Genomic DNA, 18,821 nt, shown 5'->3' with positions numbered 1-18,821 from the left:
GCAAATCTCTTGGGCCGACCGATTCTCGTTCTTGAAAGCGTGGGAGAGCAACACAAGATGCACGTATCGGGTTCCAAGATTGGATTTGGACTAGGGTCTGACTTGGGAGAGAAACTTAACCAAATTTGCATGCTCGCGACGCCCGGACTGACTAATGAGGCTCGACCGGCGACCCCGTCCGGCGTCCGCTGCGGCGTCCCTCTCACGGGCGTCAACCCTTGATCTCCTTTAAACAAGAGGAATTATCTCCCCGGGCGCCGCTTGCGCGTGTCGCCTAGCAGGAGGTGAATATTCCCCAGCCGCTTTAGGGCATCTGGGAAAGAGAAAGCTCCCATCATGGAGAGGGCGAGAGAGGGAACGAAAGAAGACCTAAAGCTACCGTGCAAGCAAGCAAAAGGGTCGACAACATCGGCATCAGGTCCTGAGCGGGCCTGATCCGCGCGTACTTGGCCATGAATCCACCTATTCCTTTGCCAAAACCCAACCCTGGGCGTGGACTCTATGCAGTCTCAGACAGATACATGAAATCGCCGCTCGCTCCTTCTTTTCAGTTGCACATCTAGCTGCATGCTGCAACCTCTTTCTAGCCGGCCTCTAGCGCTCGTCTGTTTCTCCGGCACTGGCATATGCACGTCTGCATGTCGATCGTTGTGTGTTGATGTGCTAACCATCGGCCGGCCTCACCTCACCTAACGTGCATGTAGTAGTAGTGATGGTCTACACTAGACAGGCTTGAATTGAGAGGGGGAAGGTCAACGATTCTGCTCGTGCACCATCAATGCCCAACGAACGAACGAGCCTCCTTTCTCATCATCTCACCTGTTGTTCATCCCCAGTCCAGTGCCCACACACACATACTGCAGCCGAGCTGACAGACGGACACACAGACAACAAAATTCCTCACGGACGCATTGCCGATCAGATGGACGGGTCTTCTTGTCCTCGACCGCTTTCCCCCCATATCCTCAAGCCACCGTTCCGACTAGGGTGCTACGTACGAATGAACGAGCACGTTCGGTCTAAAGCTGCTTTAGGCTTGGGTCAAACCTCTGGCCAAGATCAAGGGCCAAAAAATTCCTCGTAAACGTAGCACGTAGCACGTAGAGGTCGTACTGTACATACCTGGACTCCCTTTCGTACCGCAACAACCAGGGTGGGGGGCGTATCTACGACCCGTCGACAGCCATTCACACGAGACTCGCCGTGCCCGTCATCGTCATGCGTTCCTCATGCAGTCGGTCCAGGCGACGCGATGGAAAGGAAAGGAAGGCAAAGCCTATGGCCAGCTTTTGAGCTTGAGCAGGGAGGGAGGGCAGTGCGATCGAAAAGGCTCTCGTCTCTCGTCTCCATCATGCTCGTCACGGCAGATGGACCCAGTAAAACAAGTGAAGGAAACGAAACGTGCCACGACATGAGCTAGTGACTGCTAGTACCGCTGCCGGGGTGATCTGATGAGACCCAGTCCACGTAGACGTAGGGCTGTCAATTCCGTCTGGGGAGGGTCCAGGCGCCAAAAGCAGCCAGCGTGCTGTGATTGAACGTCAAGTAGAGGTTAAATTCCGTGCATGTGATCATGGCATGGTCTGACCGGAGAAGCTTCCACCGCCACATTGCTGAAAAGAGGCGTTTCAAGCAAGGTTTCTATGTTTGTTTACCCATGCGTCGATGGCCGGCCGGCCGACCCTTGTCTGCTGCTTGCACTGCGTGTATGTAGCCTTGCCCGTCATGTCAACTTTTCGGATTCCAAGCCAGGCCAGCGGATGGATAAAAGCTGGTGGATGGATGGGGGGCGTGATTCGTGATCTCCTCCTCGTCGCCGTATTAACTAGCCCGATCCACCAAAAGGCAATGTGGCAAAGGATAAAATGGTACCAAGTCATAGCCTGCCTACCTGTCTTGATTTCTAGCACGAGAAAGAAATGGCCCCTTCCCCATCTATCTATCATCTATCTTAATTTGCCTACTAGCAGTAGCTAGAGACACATGTGTTCGTATATGTAGCTCGATCACTCGCTCGTCAGCAGCTGTACGTTTCTTTTCCGTCACATCTGAATTCTAAGTTCGAAGTCAATGCTGCCTTTTGTCAGGACATAATATCCAGCGTCTGAAGGCATATTTATATCAACCACACCTAGCTAGTCCAAGAAGGTGGTGCTTTCACGCTTCGGTTATCACCTTTGATTATGCTATATATATAATTAATATAATTATTGGTAAGCATGATACATGGGTGGAGAATCGGTGTGAGCTAATAGTCTGGCAGCCTAGACTTAGACTGCTGCTTTCGTTACGTAGACAAAACGCTTCGGAAGATGGAGACTACAGAGAGCTTGTTGTCTTCCTGCGTTCTCAACTGGTGCCAGAAGAGTATTATTTTCTCCGTCGACAAGCTGGACAAGTTGATGGCTTCGTTGTTGTTGTTGTCAATTATAGGCCCTTTCTCGCCTCCATAATAGGCCTTTTTCCTGTGCACGTTGACCTAGGCTTTGAGCTTTGGGAGCCTGTCAAGTCGCCTGCGCGAGTGAGTTGGGGAAATGAAACTGACGTCTTTTGCCAGGAGTTTGTCCGAAGCAACCAACCAAATCGATCATTGTCTTGGGCCCTGTAGCTTTATATCAGTATTATTAACTGAACAACCTGTAATTCGTTTTTTAATGCACTACGATGTTGCTACTACACTCTTAAAAGAGGAAAAATAATAATCTTCCAGTCTCGTGGTTTGATACTACCTCTGCCTCAGAATATAAGACGATTTTTTTTACATTTTGAGACAGGGGGAGTATTTCAGAGGTAACTTGGCGAGATTCCTCCCATTCTGCTCGCCCTGCACGATGAATTTGGTGACAACTCCAACAGTGGAATCCTAGTATAGAATGGCAATATCGGAATGGACTGCATTAGAAGGCCACTGTTTAGTACCACTACACGACGGTACCGGTACGTACAAAAGGCGAAAAGCTACTAGGGCGTTAGCTTCAAACTATGCTGCTAGTGTACATGTACAAAACGCACTGGGAGGCTGATATCATCAGTCACTGGTGACTTGCACCCGGGCCATCGCTGCTGACCTCCATCTTCCTCGTTTGGGCTCTGAACATGCTAGCAACGTCGGTGGCCGTGCTGCAATCCTCTGGGCTCCGATCTGGAACGCACCGTATGTGCCTCGGCATCCTCACTGAAATCCCGCGCGATGGATGCACGATACCGATGGCCGCGTGATGGACAGGGGATAGTGTGAGATCTGCCAGGAAGAAGGAAATTAGACACGCCGTGCTTGCGAGATATCTGTAAATTTCTCCAATGTCTGTGTGAACTACTACGTGGTACAAGCCCAAGAAAATTAGCCTGGTCCAGGAAAGAATTGGCATTTCCCACAAAAAAGAGGAATCACCGGGAATGAATTGGCACGTTAGGTTCCCTAATGCACAATGCTGTAGTTTCCAAATGGAGATGTTCTCATGACAGGGCTTCACATTTTACCTGCACCTCGGATCTCCCATACTTGTTCAGCAGTGAACCACAACTCCGGCTGCTCATCTGTTTTGTAGTACACGGGTTTCTTGGGCAGTATCTTTTCACCAGAATAAAACTCCTTCATCTGCAGATCAGATTTCCAGCAATGCAAGGCATAAACATAGATAACAGCAATATGCATAATTCTGATTATGGACAATTCTGCGTTCAAATTAAAACAATACTCCCTTTAGGAACAGATTCACTAGAATTGCTAGTCAGCCTCTCGCGTCCTGTATATCACTACATAATCATTCCGGTGTATGTAATTTTCACAGTTCGTCATTCTTTTGTACTTTCAATTTGTCAAAGCAAATATCACATTCAAGCATGTAAGCAACTGCTGGCATGTGTTCTTAAAGATGCCAGGTTACTACAGGCAAGTGTGGCATGATTAAACAAAATAACAATTCAAACATACCTCCTTATAGAAATCATCTGAGAAACCAGACATAACACGACAGACACTTTGAAATTCTTCAGATTCAGGGTTGTAGCATGCCATCAGAAAAGGGCTGTACCTGTGAAAACAAACTGAAGCATAAGCTGGGGGCATTTGACTCGATGCAACGGGAAGCGGAGAACCTACCATCCAGCTTTCCGTCCATTTCCATACCATGCACCGATTGGAACTAAGTCAAGGCTATCACCTAGGCCTTCCACATAGTCACGCTTCACCTACAAACGTCATGCAAGATGTTTCAGAAAAATGTAAGACATTAAGGCAAACGCTTCTTCAGCATACAACATCAGTTTGCACCTTTAACCATGAATCACAGCGCTTGGAAGCAGAGTATCCAGCATCAATATCAAGAGTCTTCAACATTATACCCTCACAAGAAGACTGGCATGCTTTTTCAAAAAAACTGCTCATTCTGTGTAAAGTGCTAGAATTATCTATCGATGCTTCATCTTCTTCAACCTGCGTAGAAGAAATCGATTCATCTGCAGTTACAAACATGCATGAATAGATTCTAAACAAGCAAGCACAGAAAGAAAGATTGTATACTACGAGCGGTGCTCCAGATCTTGCAATTTCAACCAGAGTGAGTTAGTAGTATCCTATGTGACCCCAGCTGACTTAGGTGGGAGGAGTTGACGAACAGTTGCGCCACCTGGCTTCAAATTCCCATGGACTCCAATTTCCTATCCTCGTATGCTTTAAAAATTAAGCATTACCCTGAAAATGTAACATCGATAATCCCCCACCCCCCCAATGTTTTGTGTCATAGATTTTGCGCAAATATTGAGCAGTGTTAAAAGGAAACAAAGGAAAAGGATGAGATAAGATATCAGCTACCATTGACATTAAAAGATGCAGCATCTTAATTGTAGTAGTGCATGTAGGAATGGCACCAATGGTGGTAATAGCGAATTAGCTAGTACAAGCAGATACCGTCAGGGTTACAATCAATTGAAAAAGACAGGCAGTTTGTTTCTATAGTTGTTAGTTCTGTAGTGATGGTGAACTCAGATCGCTGGCGTCAAGTTTATCACCCAAGCTGGCAATAACCACCATGAGATTGGCCTATTCGTGTCTGATGCTGTGATTACTCTATCAAGCCTCAAACTTTGGATGTGTATTCTATTGGTTCAGGCTTTGGGTGTGTCCTTTAGCCCGTGTAGTATTTACCCCTTGAGTCCTGACAACCTTTTACATCCATACAAGTAAGAGTGTTTCATTTAAGGATGAAACTTACAGTTAACTGCTGAGCTAGCTCCAAGTATCCTGGCTTCTCCTGGAAAAGGTCATGGATGTCTGCGAGGCAAAATGCAGGAAGAATTTGAGGACATTCTTAGAGGCATTACTCAACAAAGCACATTGTACTTATACAAGTTTTCAAGATGGTACTGAATCATACAGCTTCTCCTTTGACGAAGTGGGTTATCCAATAGCCTGCAGAAAAACAAAGTTAAATTCGTTGTATTTTGAATTAAAACAATCAAGAGTCGGTTTCTTGTACGTTGGCATTTTGGCATTTCTATTCCACACAATTGCACTTTGCTTTTTACGACTGTTGCAGCTTTGCGCCACATTGCAAAAAATCGGACCAGATATTGTCATCACAAGATGAGACCAGACCAGGCATAACAAACCTGAGTCGGTTCAGTGACATGGGCCAACCTGTTAACTGCCACATGGAGGCCACCTCACTCCTCTGCCACATCCATGCAACACACTCAAGCAAGGCCCAGCCGCAAGTGACGCACTAGTATTACAGGACAAGTTAACCTAATGTTAAATGTGGTAAGAATATGTGATCCGAAGTACAATTTACTCAATAATAAACCATCCGTATAACACATAGGTCGAAGTATAGTTTATAGCAAACATTTCCATTAGGCATCCCACGTGACATGACCTGTATGCAATTAAGCTCTCCGAATCATCAATTGTGTAAGGACATTAACATTTTCTACATATCATTACATCACTGATAAACTAAAAGCATAAGACCGTTGTAGTTGACGTGTGGGACAGGCAAACTAAATTCAGCTGATAACTAATTACTCTGTGAATAAAGGATATGAGCAACAGATCTCTCTGCTGATATATAGGATGCTGCCAATCATTGAAAGAGTATTTCTGGCTACAGAACAGGGGTGATTACTCAACAAAATATATTTTCTTATTAAAAAAAGTCTTTTCAACCATGTACACAAATACAGGCACTCCATTCATAAAAAAAATATAAACTGCAAAAGTGCCTCACAACATTACCTTTGTCCATTGCAGAACATAATATCAAAAACAAACACACAGATGTCAACCTGCAGAATGGTCAAAATAGTATCAACTTTGGTATTATCATTATCATTATCATTGATGATGATAAAAATAAATAGACTGCAATTATAAAAAATGGAATAAACTTGCTGTGATTATTAAATAATTATTTACGAAGAAGGAACTCCAAACATTAGTAGTAGAAAAATAGAATAAACTTGCTGTGATAATTAAAATGATTAGATATGAAGGAAATCCAAACACAGTAAACACAAAAGTACATTATTTGTTCAAAGCATAAAATAGTCCACTCAGTCTCATTGACAATGTGTAAAATGCATGCTACTATATGTTGAGCAAAGGATACCAGAAATGAGGAAAACAGAAAGACAACTACAAACTTAACAGTGCTTCAAAATAAAAGGGCATACATAGAGAAACTGTGGAAATATCTGTGGCCAAGTGCAACAATCTGAAAAATGGTGGGAAAAGCAATGGCTGCTTCAGTTTAGAGTTTAGCTACTTGTGTTGTGTGTTTCCAAAATTTCCCAACATAGTCATAGATGTGCATCAATCATGTTAGAACATGAGTTTTTGCAGATGCACATGTTCTAACATGACACACATATATGAATTTCTTGACCCTAAACTCAAGTACCCACCCTTCCATGTACAAAATCCATCCTCAATAAATAATCCGGCAAAACCGAGAGACGACAAGGAGCCAAGGCTCACTCCACTTAAGCTCTCAATTATAAGAATTAATTAGAGAAATTTCTTCACACTACCTCTTGGCAAAGTTATAGGCATTAATCAAGTAAAGGTGCTATCGAAAACAAAATGCTGATAGAGTCCAAAGCAGTAACAGAACTTAGTGGATCACAGAACAATCATAGCACCTTTATGTTCTGAATTGCAATTGAGGAGTTCTTGCTCCCTCTTTCTCTTGAAGACAATTCTTGGAATGACATCAGCCTGTTTCCTTTATTCCTATCGATTCCCACAACCTTGATTTGGACGCACAAGTATAACAAAAACAATTAGAAGGTAAGTAAGTGGTGAGTGGTCTACTATAAACATAGGACATAGAGAGGTCATCCTCATGAATCAAACTTACTTCAGCATCCAGTATAAAGCTGGCCACCTCTGAGTTGCAAAGCTCTTTGATCATGTTAACTAAATCGGGAAATCGGGAAGTCGAATCTTTCATTTGCCTTGAAAATATTTGCACAGATCCATCAGTTAATCTGTGAATCTGGGCGCGCTGACCATCATACCTGAAAGCAAAGGAAAGTTAGTATGAAATAAGTTATGCATGACATGTCTAAGGACTTAACAAAAATAGTTTCCTTTAGAAACTACAAAAGCGGTCAGAGGACATTGTGTGTGTGGTTAAGCTTGTAGCTTATGGCAATCGCAGACCCAGATTTCAACATAACTGGCCCTACGAACTATGCAAACTCAACTGGTGTCAAGACAATAGGAAAGTACTCCTCCTTAACTGCTTTGCCCAGGCTCCACAGTTCTCGTGATGCTTAAAAAAGCCCATGGTTATGCTTGAAATGGTGGCGCTTTGATTTTTGTAGTTCGGTTAACCAGCCTCAAGCGAAGTGCAGCTAGAAACGATGTTTTATACTCCCTCCTTGCCAAATTATAGTGCATATAATATTTTTCAAAGTCAAACTTTGTAAACTTTGACCGAGTTTATAGAAAAAAAAATGCTTACGATACCCAATATATAACAAGTGAAAATATATGTCACAATGAATCCAATGGTATCGTAAATGTTGATAAATTTCTATAAACTCGGTCAAAGTTTACAAAGTTTGACTTTTGAAAAATATTATATGCACTATAATTTGGCACAGAGTACTTAGCAATTCATAAAAAGTTAATGTACAGTAAGAACGACCATTTGGTCATGAAAGTAGGTTTGCTAGGAAAGAATCTCTTAAGAGAGCAATGTACTCACTTGTACTCACAAGTAAATGCTCTACCATGAAACAACTTCAGTGCTTGAGTGACCCCATTAGTAATTCTGAAAGAAAAAAGGAATGAAACCATGATTACAATATAAAATAGGTCAGTTAAAATTAATTGTACTGGAAACAGCATCAGATGCACACACCTTGCAAGCATAGGTGGTATAGGTGTGCCAGGTACCATTGCTAAGGACGAAGCTGCAAATGTAGCGCCTTCACAGAGAAGAGAGGGAACGAGCAAATCCTGAAAATAGTGCCAGCAGGAGTTCCTTTAGAAAAATGACGGCGAAAGGTAAACTTTCTCTCGCTTCAAGCAAGAACCATCCTGTTTTGGACTAAAAAGCACGGATACGGCTATCCTCCATCTATTTTTATCTAAAAAAGAACACTGTGATACGGCAGGGATACAGTATGGACACAGGGGGATACGGGAGCCCAATGCCAGTCAATTACAACCCTAACTATGCTGGGGAGGCAACAGACAAGCGCCAAATCGACCGCGAGCTAGTCTGTGCCTCTGCCTCCAGCAACCACGCCGCCTCCTGTACTCATTGCCACCACCGTCTGTACTGGCTGCTACTGCTCTTCTTCCATTGGCAAGCAAGCTCGAGCGACGGAGCAACATACCTCGCCCTCTGCCCTCATCTCTTCCCTCCCTCCTCTTTCTTCCCCGTCATTCCTGTTATTGATGCTACTGTGCTGCTGTTGCTACTTTATTGCTGTTGATTTGCTGCTGCTATTGCCTGCCATTGCTGCTGTCCTAAATTAGTTACTGTTGCTGACTTGCTCGATTTGCTATTGCAGACCTGCTGTTCACTTGTTGCTGATTAGCACAGGGAGCATGGCATTTGGGAGTGAAGCAACAACAATGCTAGCGTTGACAGTGAAGCGGGTGAACTTAGGGATGGTGTTCCAAATCTTAAGTATCCTCTGTTGTTATCATTTTGTCTTTATACACACACACACACACACACACACACACACACTTGCTGATCCCATGTCCCCGTGTAAGTATCCTTGTCTCCGTGTCCCCATATCAGTGCCTTTTGAACCACCACTTGCACCATTTTCCACAAGCACATAGATTAACTTATAGCCATTCATATTATAGACACCACATAATTACCATTTAAAAGGGCTGTCATAAAATGAAGGGAATTTAATATTACAAGTTGTACATCATTTTTCTATTACAATATTAATGGGCTATGATGAAGGTTAAAAATTGTTCTCTTGACAAACTCACCAGAGCTCTTTTGGAAAGGATATAGGTTTTCTAGCAATGTAAGCTAGATAGTAGATACTCAGCACATTTAACATTGATGTAACCAATAGCTAGGAAATGCGAAAGCCTGTACCATCACATATCAAATGAAATAAGTTCATTAATGATTACTCACCATATTAGGAATGACATTGTATGCCTCAGTAACTTCAGTTGAAAGGCTCTGCTCAAAGAGGAAGGTAGAATTCTTGGTTCAGAAAGTGTAAAAAATCAAATCATTACATAGTAAAGATGTGTGAAAGTGGATAGTGAAGATCCATGTTTTCTCCACGGGTATAGAAGTTCTCGTAAGAATAAGAAAAAGAAACATTTAGAGCCCAGCTATTAAATTAAGTTTCCTCCAATTCACCAAAATATTTTTATAGTTAGGGACACAAAAAAGTCAAACTTTCGCATCTTTGTAGTCGATAAGAGAATGGAGGTGCCATTTTCACGCTCTGTGGTAAGAATTAAGATTCTAGCAGTAATATATAATTTGGCGTCAAGCCTCGAGTATTTTTCCTAATAAATCACGACAGACAACAGTAATACAATTTTCCCTAAGACACTCAACATGGGCACTTAGCAAAATAGACCGGTTTTTTCTCTTGCCACTTGCAACACGTAATGTACATATCGTGTAGCATTGGCTTCATCGAGGGACAGATGCTTAAAATGTGCTGACGCATTCATTTACTTCTAATTAATAGATTGCAGTATTTTCAGGATTGCAAAAAGGAGACACATGCATGCACACACATCTCCACCACCACCACAAGCACACATACCTACGCGTGTGTGTCCTCCAAGTACATGTCTAGAATTGCCGGAAGGTTCCTATAGAGACCTGAGAAACGTGATGATCTAGAGCATTATAGTATATGGTTAGATGCTTGGTGGCGTAGCTATGTTCTCTTTTCAAGTACCTAGTATGAGACTAAGAAGTTTATATTACCATAACCAAGCTAATGTCGAAGGAAAGTATGAGATTGGAGTAATGGTTCTACGGTTGTGTGCTGAATATTAGCAAGCGACAGTCACATCTAACATTAAAAAAAAGTAGTACTAACAAGAGCACAAGTCAAATCTGGGGCCTCAAAATCACCTGCCCCCTAGTATAGGCCTGGAGACAAGCCATGCCCCATATGAGCAAAGCTCAAACCCTCAAACAAAATCATTTGCAGAACAAAAGAACAGGCTCGGCTTAGTTAAACAAACCTGCAATTGTGATTTTACAACCTCACCCCATATGAGCAAAGCTCAAACCCTCAAACAAAATCATTTGCAGAACAAAAGAACAGGCTCGACTTAGTTAAACAAACCTGCAATTGTGATTTTACACCCTCCAAGGATACCACAGGACCTGTTGAACATTTTTCATGAAGAACAACGGCATGTGCAAGAGCGGGTAAGATTGTCTTCATCATAGCGCCAATACGCAAGTTACGGACCTGTTGGTAAAACACACCCACACACACGAAAGGGAGGAGGGTAGACATAGGAAAATCCAAGATTGATTAGTTATTGCCATACTAATTCAGATAGGTTCACAAAGACTTGGAAGCATGAACAAAGATAATGAGAACAAATACATAATGAATTAGATACTGAAACTGAGGCTTTCTTTTGCTAATATAGCATTTGTATACTAGGATTTAACAAGTGTGGGAATGGATGGAAGCTGTCCATCGTGTGAGAAGGATGAATTAGAAGGTAAGTAAGCACAGAAGACCAAAACCACAAAACCGAAGTATAATCTGCAGTTATTCTATGCAATACAGCCTCAGGCGCAAAATAGAAAATTTACAAGCATAAAGGAAGGATGCCTCACCAGCGTTCTAACAAGAAATTTCATTTCCATTTCTCTGCAAGACCGAATAAGATGCAACACAAGAATTTTTCTCCTCCCAGCACTCCCACCACCTGATATTGCACTAAAATGAAAATAAAAACTGACGAAATTAAACAGATTATCATTTCCCTGTAGCAATAAATGATATCATGCGAAGTATGATTATTATTAAATTTTATTATCTATTTATCTTAAAAGAAAACAGTGAGATTATTGCATGAAATAAAGCCAGAATATTCAAAGATTTAACTATTTGCTTATTACTACATAAAAAAAACGAAGTGTGAGACCAAAACTGAACAGAAAATAATGCAATCTACAGTGGCCGGTTATTTACCATCAGTTGCTAGGATACAAAGTGCCTATGGAACTTTGACAAGACGGTTCTCATGCGATATGACATGCACGTCATGTTAATAATTGATAGGGTTGATACTTGATAGTATAATCATCAAAAATTGTATTGTAAACAGACGACAGATATGGTACTAACCATAAAAAAGGAATTATAATCCGGATTAAAAGTAGCTCAGGTTTAACCTTAGCCATCTATGTATAGCAACCCGTGGGTAATTAAGATATTGTGTATGTATGGAAAGATTCCTGGATTCTATTAGAGACAGTGGTGGAGGCAATACCCGGCGAGCCGGGACAGCTGCCCGGGCTCACCTGCGAGCTGTTCCTTCAATCATAGCTGTAACATCATGTAATTATTAGCTAAAGCTACCATCGTTTGCCCGGGCAAATTATTCTTGGGCCATCTTGGTCATCTAAGCCCATCTAATTAACCTATACGGTTTCCCCTAGGCTCATGGCTGGTCGAGGGAGGAGGTAGGAGGACTGGTTACAAAACAATACGCCCGCATTCCCTAAAAAAAATTACAATATGCCCGCACAAATTAACGCAGCCTGCTCACGCCTCCTCCCTCGAGCAGTTTGACTGGCCGCCACGGTTCGATAGTTGCAGACGAAGAACGCTGCCGATGATTTGTCAGCGTTGGCGCAGCTCCTCCTAGCAGGAAAGACGACAGTTGACACCTGACAGCGCCTCCTTCCAGCCATGAGCCATTCGTGCCGACGACTGATTAGGTGAGGTAAGTTCAGGTTAACTGGATTTGGAGATTTTATATAGTGGACGCGCGCGCGCACACACACACAAATTTGTGGAATCATAATTCATGCCTTGAATTTGGGGATTTTAATATGTCTTTGTAATTTGCACGGATATAGAAAATTGGGGATTCCAACGTTTTGAGAAGGTTCATTAAAGAAAAATCAATCTCACTCCACGTCAGTATTACTTCTTCTCGACTCCTCTAGCCTAACCATTGTTAGTTAGTTCAATCATTCTAAATCACCGAATTTCAATCTTATGTTATTAAAAAGATTGATATGAGGAGATTTTTGGTTCCTAGAGCAAGTATTGTGAATGCAAATGTTGTGCAGCCGGAACTCTGACACCGGCATGAGAACAAGACCCTAATGTTGTTCATCTTGAATTAGCTTTACTATTGCCGGTGTCAGAGAACTTTCTTCGTAACGAAAATTATTGTGAATAAGTTTTTACACCTCCACTATGAATTGCTAGTTCTTACTTTTTAGTTTGGTGGGTCTTATTTTTTGGTGCTTCATCGGGCATTTGGATACCTAGTATTTTATTCGTAAGTACTATTGTTTATTCAACTATTAGTTGTCATATTTAATTTCAGGTTTTATTGAAATTATATGTATGGAAAATACAGTACTGGTTGTTTGACTTATAGTTGCATAATGTATCCAAATATCCGGTTACGATTTTCTGTCTTTCTAGTTAGCTTGCAGCACGCCCCGGCTCCTAGTTTTTCCTGGCTCCACCACTGACTAGAGATGCAGGTGGACAGTTTTACTCTGTATTATTTTCTGTTCTGTCTTTCTAGTTAGCTTGCAGCCCACCCCGGCTCCTGGTTTTTCCTGACTCCGCCACTGATTAGAGATGCAGGTGAATAATTTTACTCTGTATCGTTGTTCCACAATACTGAAGAACGCAAACAATAGTCAACAGCTTTGAGATACGGTAGCAGATATGAGTATCCTAGTGGCTCTAAAATCTAGACCTATATGGCCTTTAAACCAAGAATAATTACCACTTTGACATGTTCTTTTTTTCAGAATTCTCAAGCAAATAAAATTTCATCTACCATATAATATTTTTCTTTGCAAGATAATACCATTATGGTTAGAATGGCTGCAAGTCCCATCACAGTAGCTAGACCCAAACCACTCTATAGCACTGCAACAGCCTATTCACTCAGTGATTACTGATTAGGGAGTCGGGGCTGGTTCATGCAAGTTACTGGAATACTTATCAACTTTGGTTGAGCAGGTGACAGACTGGATAGAAGCCTAAGTCTTGGTTATGAAAGAAGCCAAACATCTTAGTTTAACAAAGTGAGACTCAACTCTCGAGTTACTAACTTGAATGTTGACTTGACCTACCTTATCCATTATGACTACAACTTGCGCCTAGATGATGAGGTGGCACCCAAGTCGTTAGTCAGCCAGGAAAGAATTGTATGTGTTGCAAGAACGAAAAATACTCAGGGAAGAACTGTTGTAGCATGTAATATTGAGTAGAAAGAAAGGTGGACGATTGACCAATCATTATGGTAAAATAGATATATAAAGGTAAAATGAACATCAAACGAAGATATCTTTTTTTGTAAATAAGACCTTAGCTTTCGTAGTGTAGAATATACATCCCGAACTGAGAGTGGACGAGGAGGAGCAAGTAGTGTTTGATTCTGACGGCATTCTTGGGCAACATCACCTACAAATTACACAACAACTGCTGTTGATACAATATACTGTAATAAAGAAAACTGTATTTGGAACATTAAATAGCTTATATCCATAGAACAAATGGCGTAACATAGATAACAAATAATAGGAGTTAATATCATCCCAAAAGTAGTTACTCTCTTCGTCCGGAAATATAAGGAATATTTTGTCGGTTAAGACAAGAGATTGACCAACAACAAAATCAATTGATATGTAATATTACATGGCATAAATTCAGTGCCAATAGATTTGTATTCAGAAGTATTATGATTGTGATTTTGTATCACATAAACCAAATATTAATAGAGTACTCTGTAGTTGTTGGTCACTGTCTTGTATTAACCAAACAAAATACACCTTACATTTCCAAGCAAAGGGAGTAACGAATAATAACTCGTGCATGAAGCTACAGACTGATGTTGGAGCTTCTCAAAAGCCAGTCAAATGGATTGATACGCAACGACACAGCCATGAGACCATGCGGTAGGCCATTTCCTCCAAACTAATAATATGAAACAATAATATTGCTACTTTTAACTTTTAGCCTTACCAAGATCACCGTAAGTTTTGTACATCTCGTGTATTTTAGATTTGCTCGTTCCTAGCGACTCCTCCATAGCAGATATAACTAGACTGCCGCCAATGTTTAGTTCCTAGCTTCATTAACAGGAATGGAGTTAGTGTGTTGGTGTGTCATGAAAATTGACTAGGCATAATGAAAGCATTTCAAAAAAAAAAAATTGAACATGGAAGGGAAGACTAAAGTACAATGCTAGAAGAGTAAAATACACTGGAGATCCTAAAAGTATTCTAAGTGTGTCAAGTAGGTCCTAAAAGTTTGAAATCGTTCACCGTGGGTCCTATATGTGTATTTTACCCGCGACTTTTAGGACCTATTTGACACACTTGGAATACTTTTAGGACCCGCGGTGAACGACTTACACACATTTAGGACCCACGGTGAACGATTTCAAACTTTTAGGACCTACTTGACACACTTGGAATACTTTTATGACCTCTAGTGTATTTTACTCATGCTAGAATAGGATAAAAATGTATATTTAAACAGTAAATGAGGGGTTTGAAAGAAAGCATTTGACAAGAAAAAGATTTGTCGATACTCCATAACTTAAGTTTGACAATCAACTTATCTTTATTCATATAGAGTTTGTTCGGTATAAATTTCCAATGTTTCAACTGAGATGTTAAAAGGAAGCAACCAACAGTAGATATGGGGAAAGTGCGAAGTACGGTAATTACTGTAGTTACCATATTTTCATGGTCTGGAGAAATTTTGTTAGTACATAGATAAACAGCAGGTAGCACATCATCAGGTGATAAGGCAAGCAAACTGCATTGAAAGGTAATAAGAAATTAAAATGGTGAACATTTCAGTGGATGATCAACAGCAACATGGATAGGTAAACTATAAAGTGATAAACATTGGAAAACCTCCTGAACATGTTGCAAAGCATGGCAGTAGTTTTGATCTTCCCTTTTTCTCTTTCTACAAGATCAAAAGTGCGAGCTAAATGCAAGTATGGCGCAGGGTGTCCTGCTGTCCAGCAAGCTGCAGAAGTGGACATACATGGCATGACTCACTACAAAGCAAGGTGATAAAAACTCTCAGCGGCTAGTAGCTAACCATGCTCAATCGGCAGATACTTTTCAACTGGCAATGATATATTCATCGAATCTGCTTGTGCTACAGAAGTTTGTACATACAAGTTTTGCATCTTTGGAGTAGCCTGAGAAGAGTTGTGGACCATGTTTGTGTTATCATATTTATCTATCATCTCATTTTGTGTATTCTGCGGCACAATACTCTTGTCACTGTCAGGTACATTATTGTTTTGGATTTTACTGTAAAACATGTCAACTGCTACATTCACATCTCCTTTTGTCTTCTCAAGCAAGGAAATTGCAGATTCTCTGGACATGCTGCCATCTACAATCTGAAGAAGCTGGTCTACTCCCTGCTTGTGTGATTCCACAATGTCCATTGACTGGTTGTTATTCTCCCCATTGTTTTGATGTGGATCAACTGTTACTTTATTGGCTGACTCACTTTTAGAAGCAGCTGCCGGTGCTCTACCAAAATAGTTTGTGATTGTGGGTTGCTTGCGTCCACCAGCTTCTGTTGAGGCAGTTGATTTTCCTTTCTTTTTTGACTTGTTTACAGTACTAGAACCCCTCTTTCTTTCCTTCTTAGTTTGATTCGAGTTCATTCTCACAGGAGTCAAGTTTACCAGCTTGGCAGAATGCTCCATGGGCTTCTGTGAAAACGAAGGAACTTCCTGCTGACTACTTGTGTCAGCAGAAGATCCATGATCAGAAGTACGAATTTCCACTGACTTAGGCTTTTCATTATTAGAAACATTTGCTTCTTCAAAGAAATCTCTTTCCCGCTCAAAGAAGGCAGATGCTGATTGAACAACATCACCACCTGAGCTCATCAACAGGCCCTGAATCTGGTCCTGGTTGACCCATGAGGGTAGGAAATCTGACAGTTCTTTCTTCATTCCTTCTGTAATCTTAATCTCCGAATTGTCTGGTAGTTCAGAAACAGAATTGTTTTCTGGTAAAGCAAACTCCTCCCCATCTTGTTCTCTACAGCATTTAGCCAACACATCCTCATGGCTAAGAGAAGCATGTGCCGATCTTCGATTGAATGCCATCAGGAACTCGTGTTTGTTTGCTGTCTCATCCACCAATCCAACAAAATGTTTCTGTAAAGCAATTGCCTCCTTACCATCAAGCTTCCCACCATCTACTCCCACAGTGGGAATTACCCGTTTTGGGTGCAAGAACTTCACATAGTCCCGCAGCTCATCATAGCTCGAGTGCTCACTATAAGGTACAAGATGTATCTTGAGTGAATCCTTCACTCTAACTGCGAACCCTTCCTTCTTGGTCTCGTACATCCATCCGGTTGGTACAAACCCAACTGCCTTGGTGTACCCTCTCTCCACCATGATCTCCTTCATTTTCACAAAATTCGGCCGAAAATAGGGCCATGTCTCCCCCAAAATATTCCACCCTATGACATGCACATCTGTTGCTGAAGCGTCTTCAGTAAAAACTCCCTTCTCCCCACCAAACCCCAATACTGTCAAAATCTCCATCTTCCTACTATCCACATGAATCATGCACCGGCAGCGCCTTGCAACCTCCAGCAGAATCCTCTCTTTGCCCACAACATAAGTAGCGATCAAACACAAGACGCGCTCTCCAGCCGCCCCACTCTCCTCCTTCACCTGCTTTATCGTGTTGACAACATACTCCAGTGACTCCTCTTGAGAAGGAAATGTAAATTTGGGGTTACAGTATGTGGTGTCCAGGAATAACGCATCAGCACCGACGAATTCCAGCAGATTAGGGTTGCTTCTCATGGAGTGCGTGTATCGGAAGTCGCCGGTGTGCACATACCTCTCCGGGTTTGGTCCAGGGGAGGTGAAGAGGAACTGGACGGCCCCAGGACAGTGGTTGGCATCGACGGCAACAACGCTCCAGCCATCAACGGTGATGCGGACGTCAATGTCAATGGAGACGATGAGCTCCGGCGGCACAGAGAGCACGGAGGCGAGGAGGCGGGCGGTGGGAGCGGTGCAGAAAACGAGGCCACGGCGCCAGGAGGGCCCGAGGCCGGCGTAGTGGTCGGAGTGGAAGTGGGAGAGGAAGTAGGCGACGGAGAAGTCGCCGGCGTGGCGGAAGGCGTCGACGAGGAAGCGGGAGTTGGGGATGAGGCCGGTGGGTGGCACGGAGGCCGGGACGGGCGGGGTGGCGGCGGAGGCGGAGAGGGGGTGGGTGTGGGCGGGGGTGAGCGACGCGAGCGAGGAGAGGAAGAGTGTGGAGGTGGTGACGGAGAGCGATTTTGAGGCGGGGGAGCAGAGGAGGGACGCCATTGGTTTCGGTGGAGGGTTTAGGGTTTGAGCGCGGCGGCGGCGGCGGCGGCGGCGAGGAAGCGCATGGTGCGGTGGTGGCGCTGGCGCGCAGACAGCCTAGAGGGGAGAAGAGGGGGGAGGGGGCGTGGAGGCCTGCTGGGTCCAAGAAGAAGGTTCGGCTCGGCGCCGCGGCGGTTTTCCAACAAGTGTTTTTTACAAACGTCCCCTTTTAATTACATCTGTTGAGCACGGCGGTCCTTGCATGTATATCTAGCGGCTAGAATCTCTTGTACTTCTTCCGTTCCTAAATGTTTGTCTTTCTACATATTTCAACAAATGACTACATACGGAACAAAATAAGTGAATCTATACTTTAAAATATGTCTACATACATCCGTATGTGGTAGTCCATTTGAAGTCTCTAAAAAGACAAATATTTAGGAACAGAGGGAGTATTTACTTTCTAGCTTAGCGGTTGGCAGCTAGAATCTTTTATACTCCCTACGTTTAGATGTGTAAGTCACCTTACGAAAACCAAATAATCCCAAAACACTTAGGCACGGTACATTAACTCCCTCTTCGTTTCTTGTTTTGTGACATATCAACCAATAAGAGATGTGGACCGTGCATGCTTTCTATGACTTGAGACTATCAAACATGACATGCAGTGGTTAGTTCATTGCATGCAATGTTATTAATTAGCAAAAAGACATTAAGTTTTCTCGTTTTTCTCTCCACCTTGGTTGCGGTGCACAACGTAAGATGACTTACACACCTAGAC

At 42.5% G+C, this 18,821-nt stretch overlaps 1 protein-coding gene across 11 annotated transcripts; it reads right to left on the bottom strand.

Moving 5' to 3' along the window:
* Positions 1–2,869: 2,869 nt before the first annotated feature.
* On the bottom strand, positions 2,870–18,189 carry LOC123078954 (DNA ligase 6). 11 transcript variants are annotated; one of them, XM_044501610.1, is made up of 20 exons: positions 15,802–18,186; positions 15,609–15,726; positions 15,426–15,507; positions 14,707–14,809; positions 14,049–14,145; positions 11,319–11,421; positions 10,810–10,938; positions 9,624–9,671; positions 8,370–8,467; positions 8,214–8,279; positions 7,359–7,518; positions 7,141–7,248; positions 6,236–6,285; positions 5,376–5,410; positions 5,214–5,272; positions 4,274–4,435; positions 4,103–4,191; positions 3,935–4,034; positions 3,481–3,598; positions 2,870–3,241 (listed from the first exon to the last, which is right to left on the bottom strand). In XM_044501610.1, the coding sequence occupies exons 1-20, from the start codon at positions 18,059–18,061 to the stop codon at positions 3,033–3,035; spliced, it is 4,194 nt and encodes a 1,397-aa protein (XP_044357545.1). In that variant the 5' UTR covers positions 18,062–18,186; the 3' UTR covers positions 2,870–3,032. The 11 variants fall into 11 exon arrangements, 6 of the variants coding, with proteins under 6 accessions (XP_044357545.1, XP_044357546.1, XP_044357547.1 ...); XR_006437794.1 differs by having other exon boundaries at positions 3,100–3,241; positions 3,935–4,047; positions 15,802–18,188; XM_044501611.1 differs by lacking the exon at positions 15,609–15,726 and having other exon boundaries at positions 15,882–18,186.
* Positions 18,190–18,821: the final 632 nt, after the last annotated feature.

This window comes from Triticum aestivum, chromosome 3D (assembly GCF_018294505.1).
Source record: "Triticum aestivum cultivar Chinese Spring chromosome 3D, IWGSC CS RefSeq v2.1, whole genome shotgun sequence".
Taxonomy (NCBI): Eukaryota; Viridiplantae; Streptophyta; class Magnoliopsida; order Poales; family Poaceae; genus Triticum; species Triticum aestivum.
The sequence above is the reverse complement of the archived record's forward strand: the minus strand, read 5'-3'. Positions and strand labels throughout refer to the sequence as shown.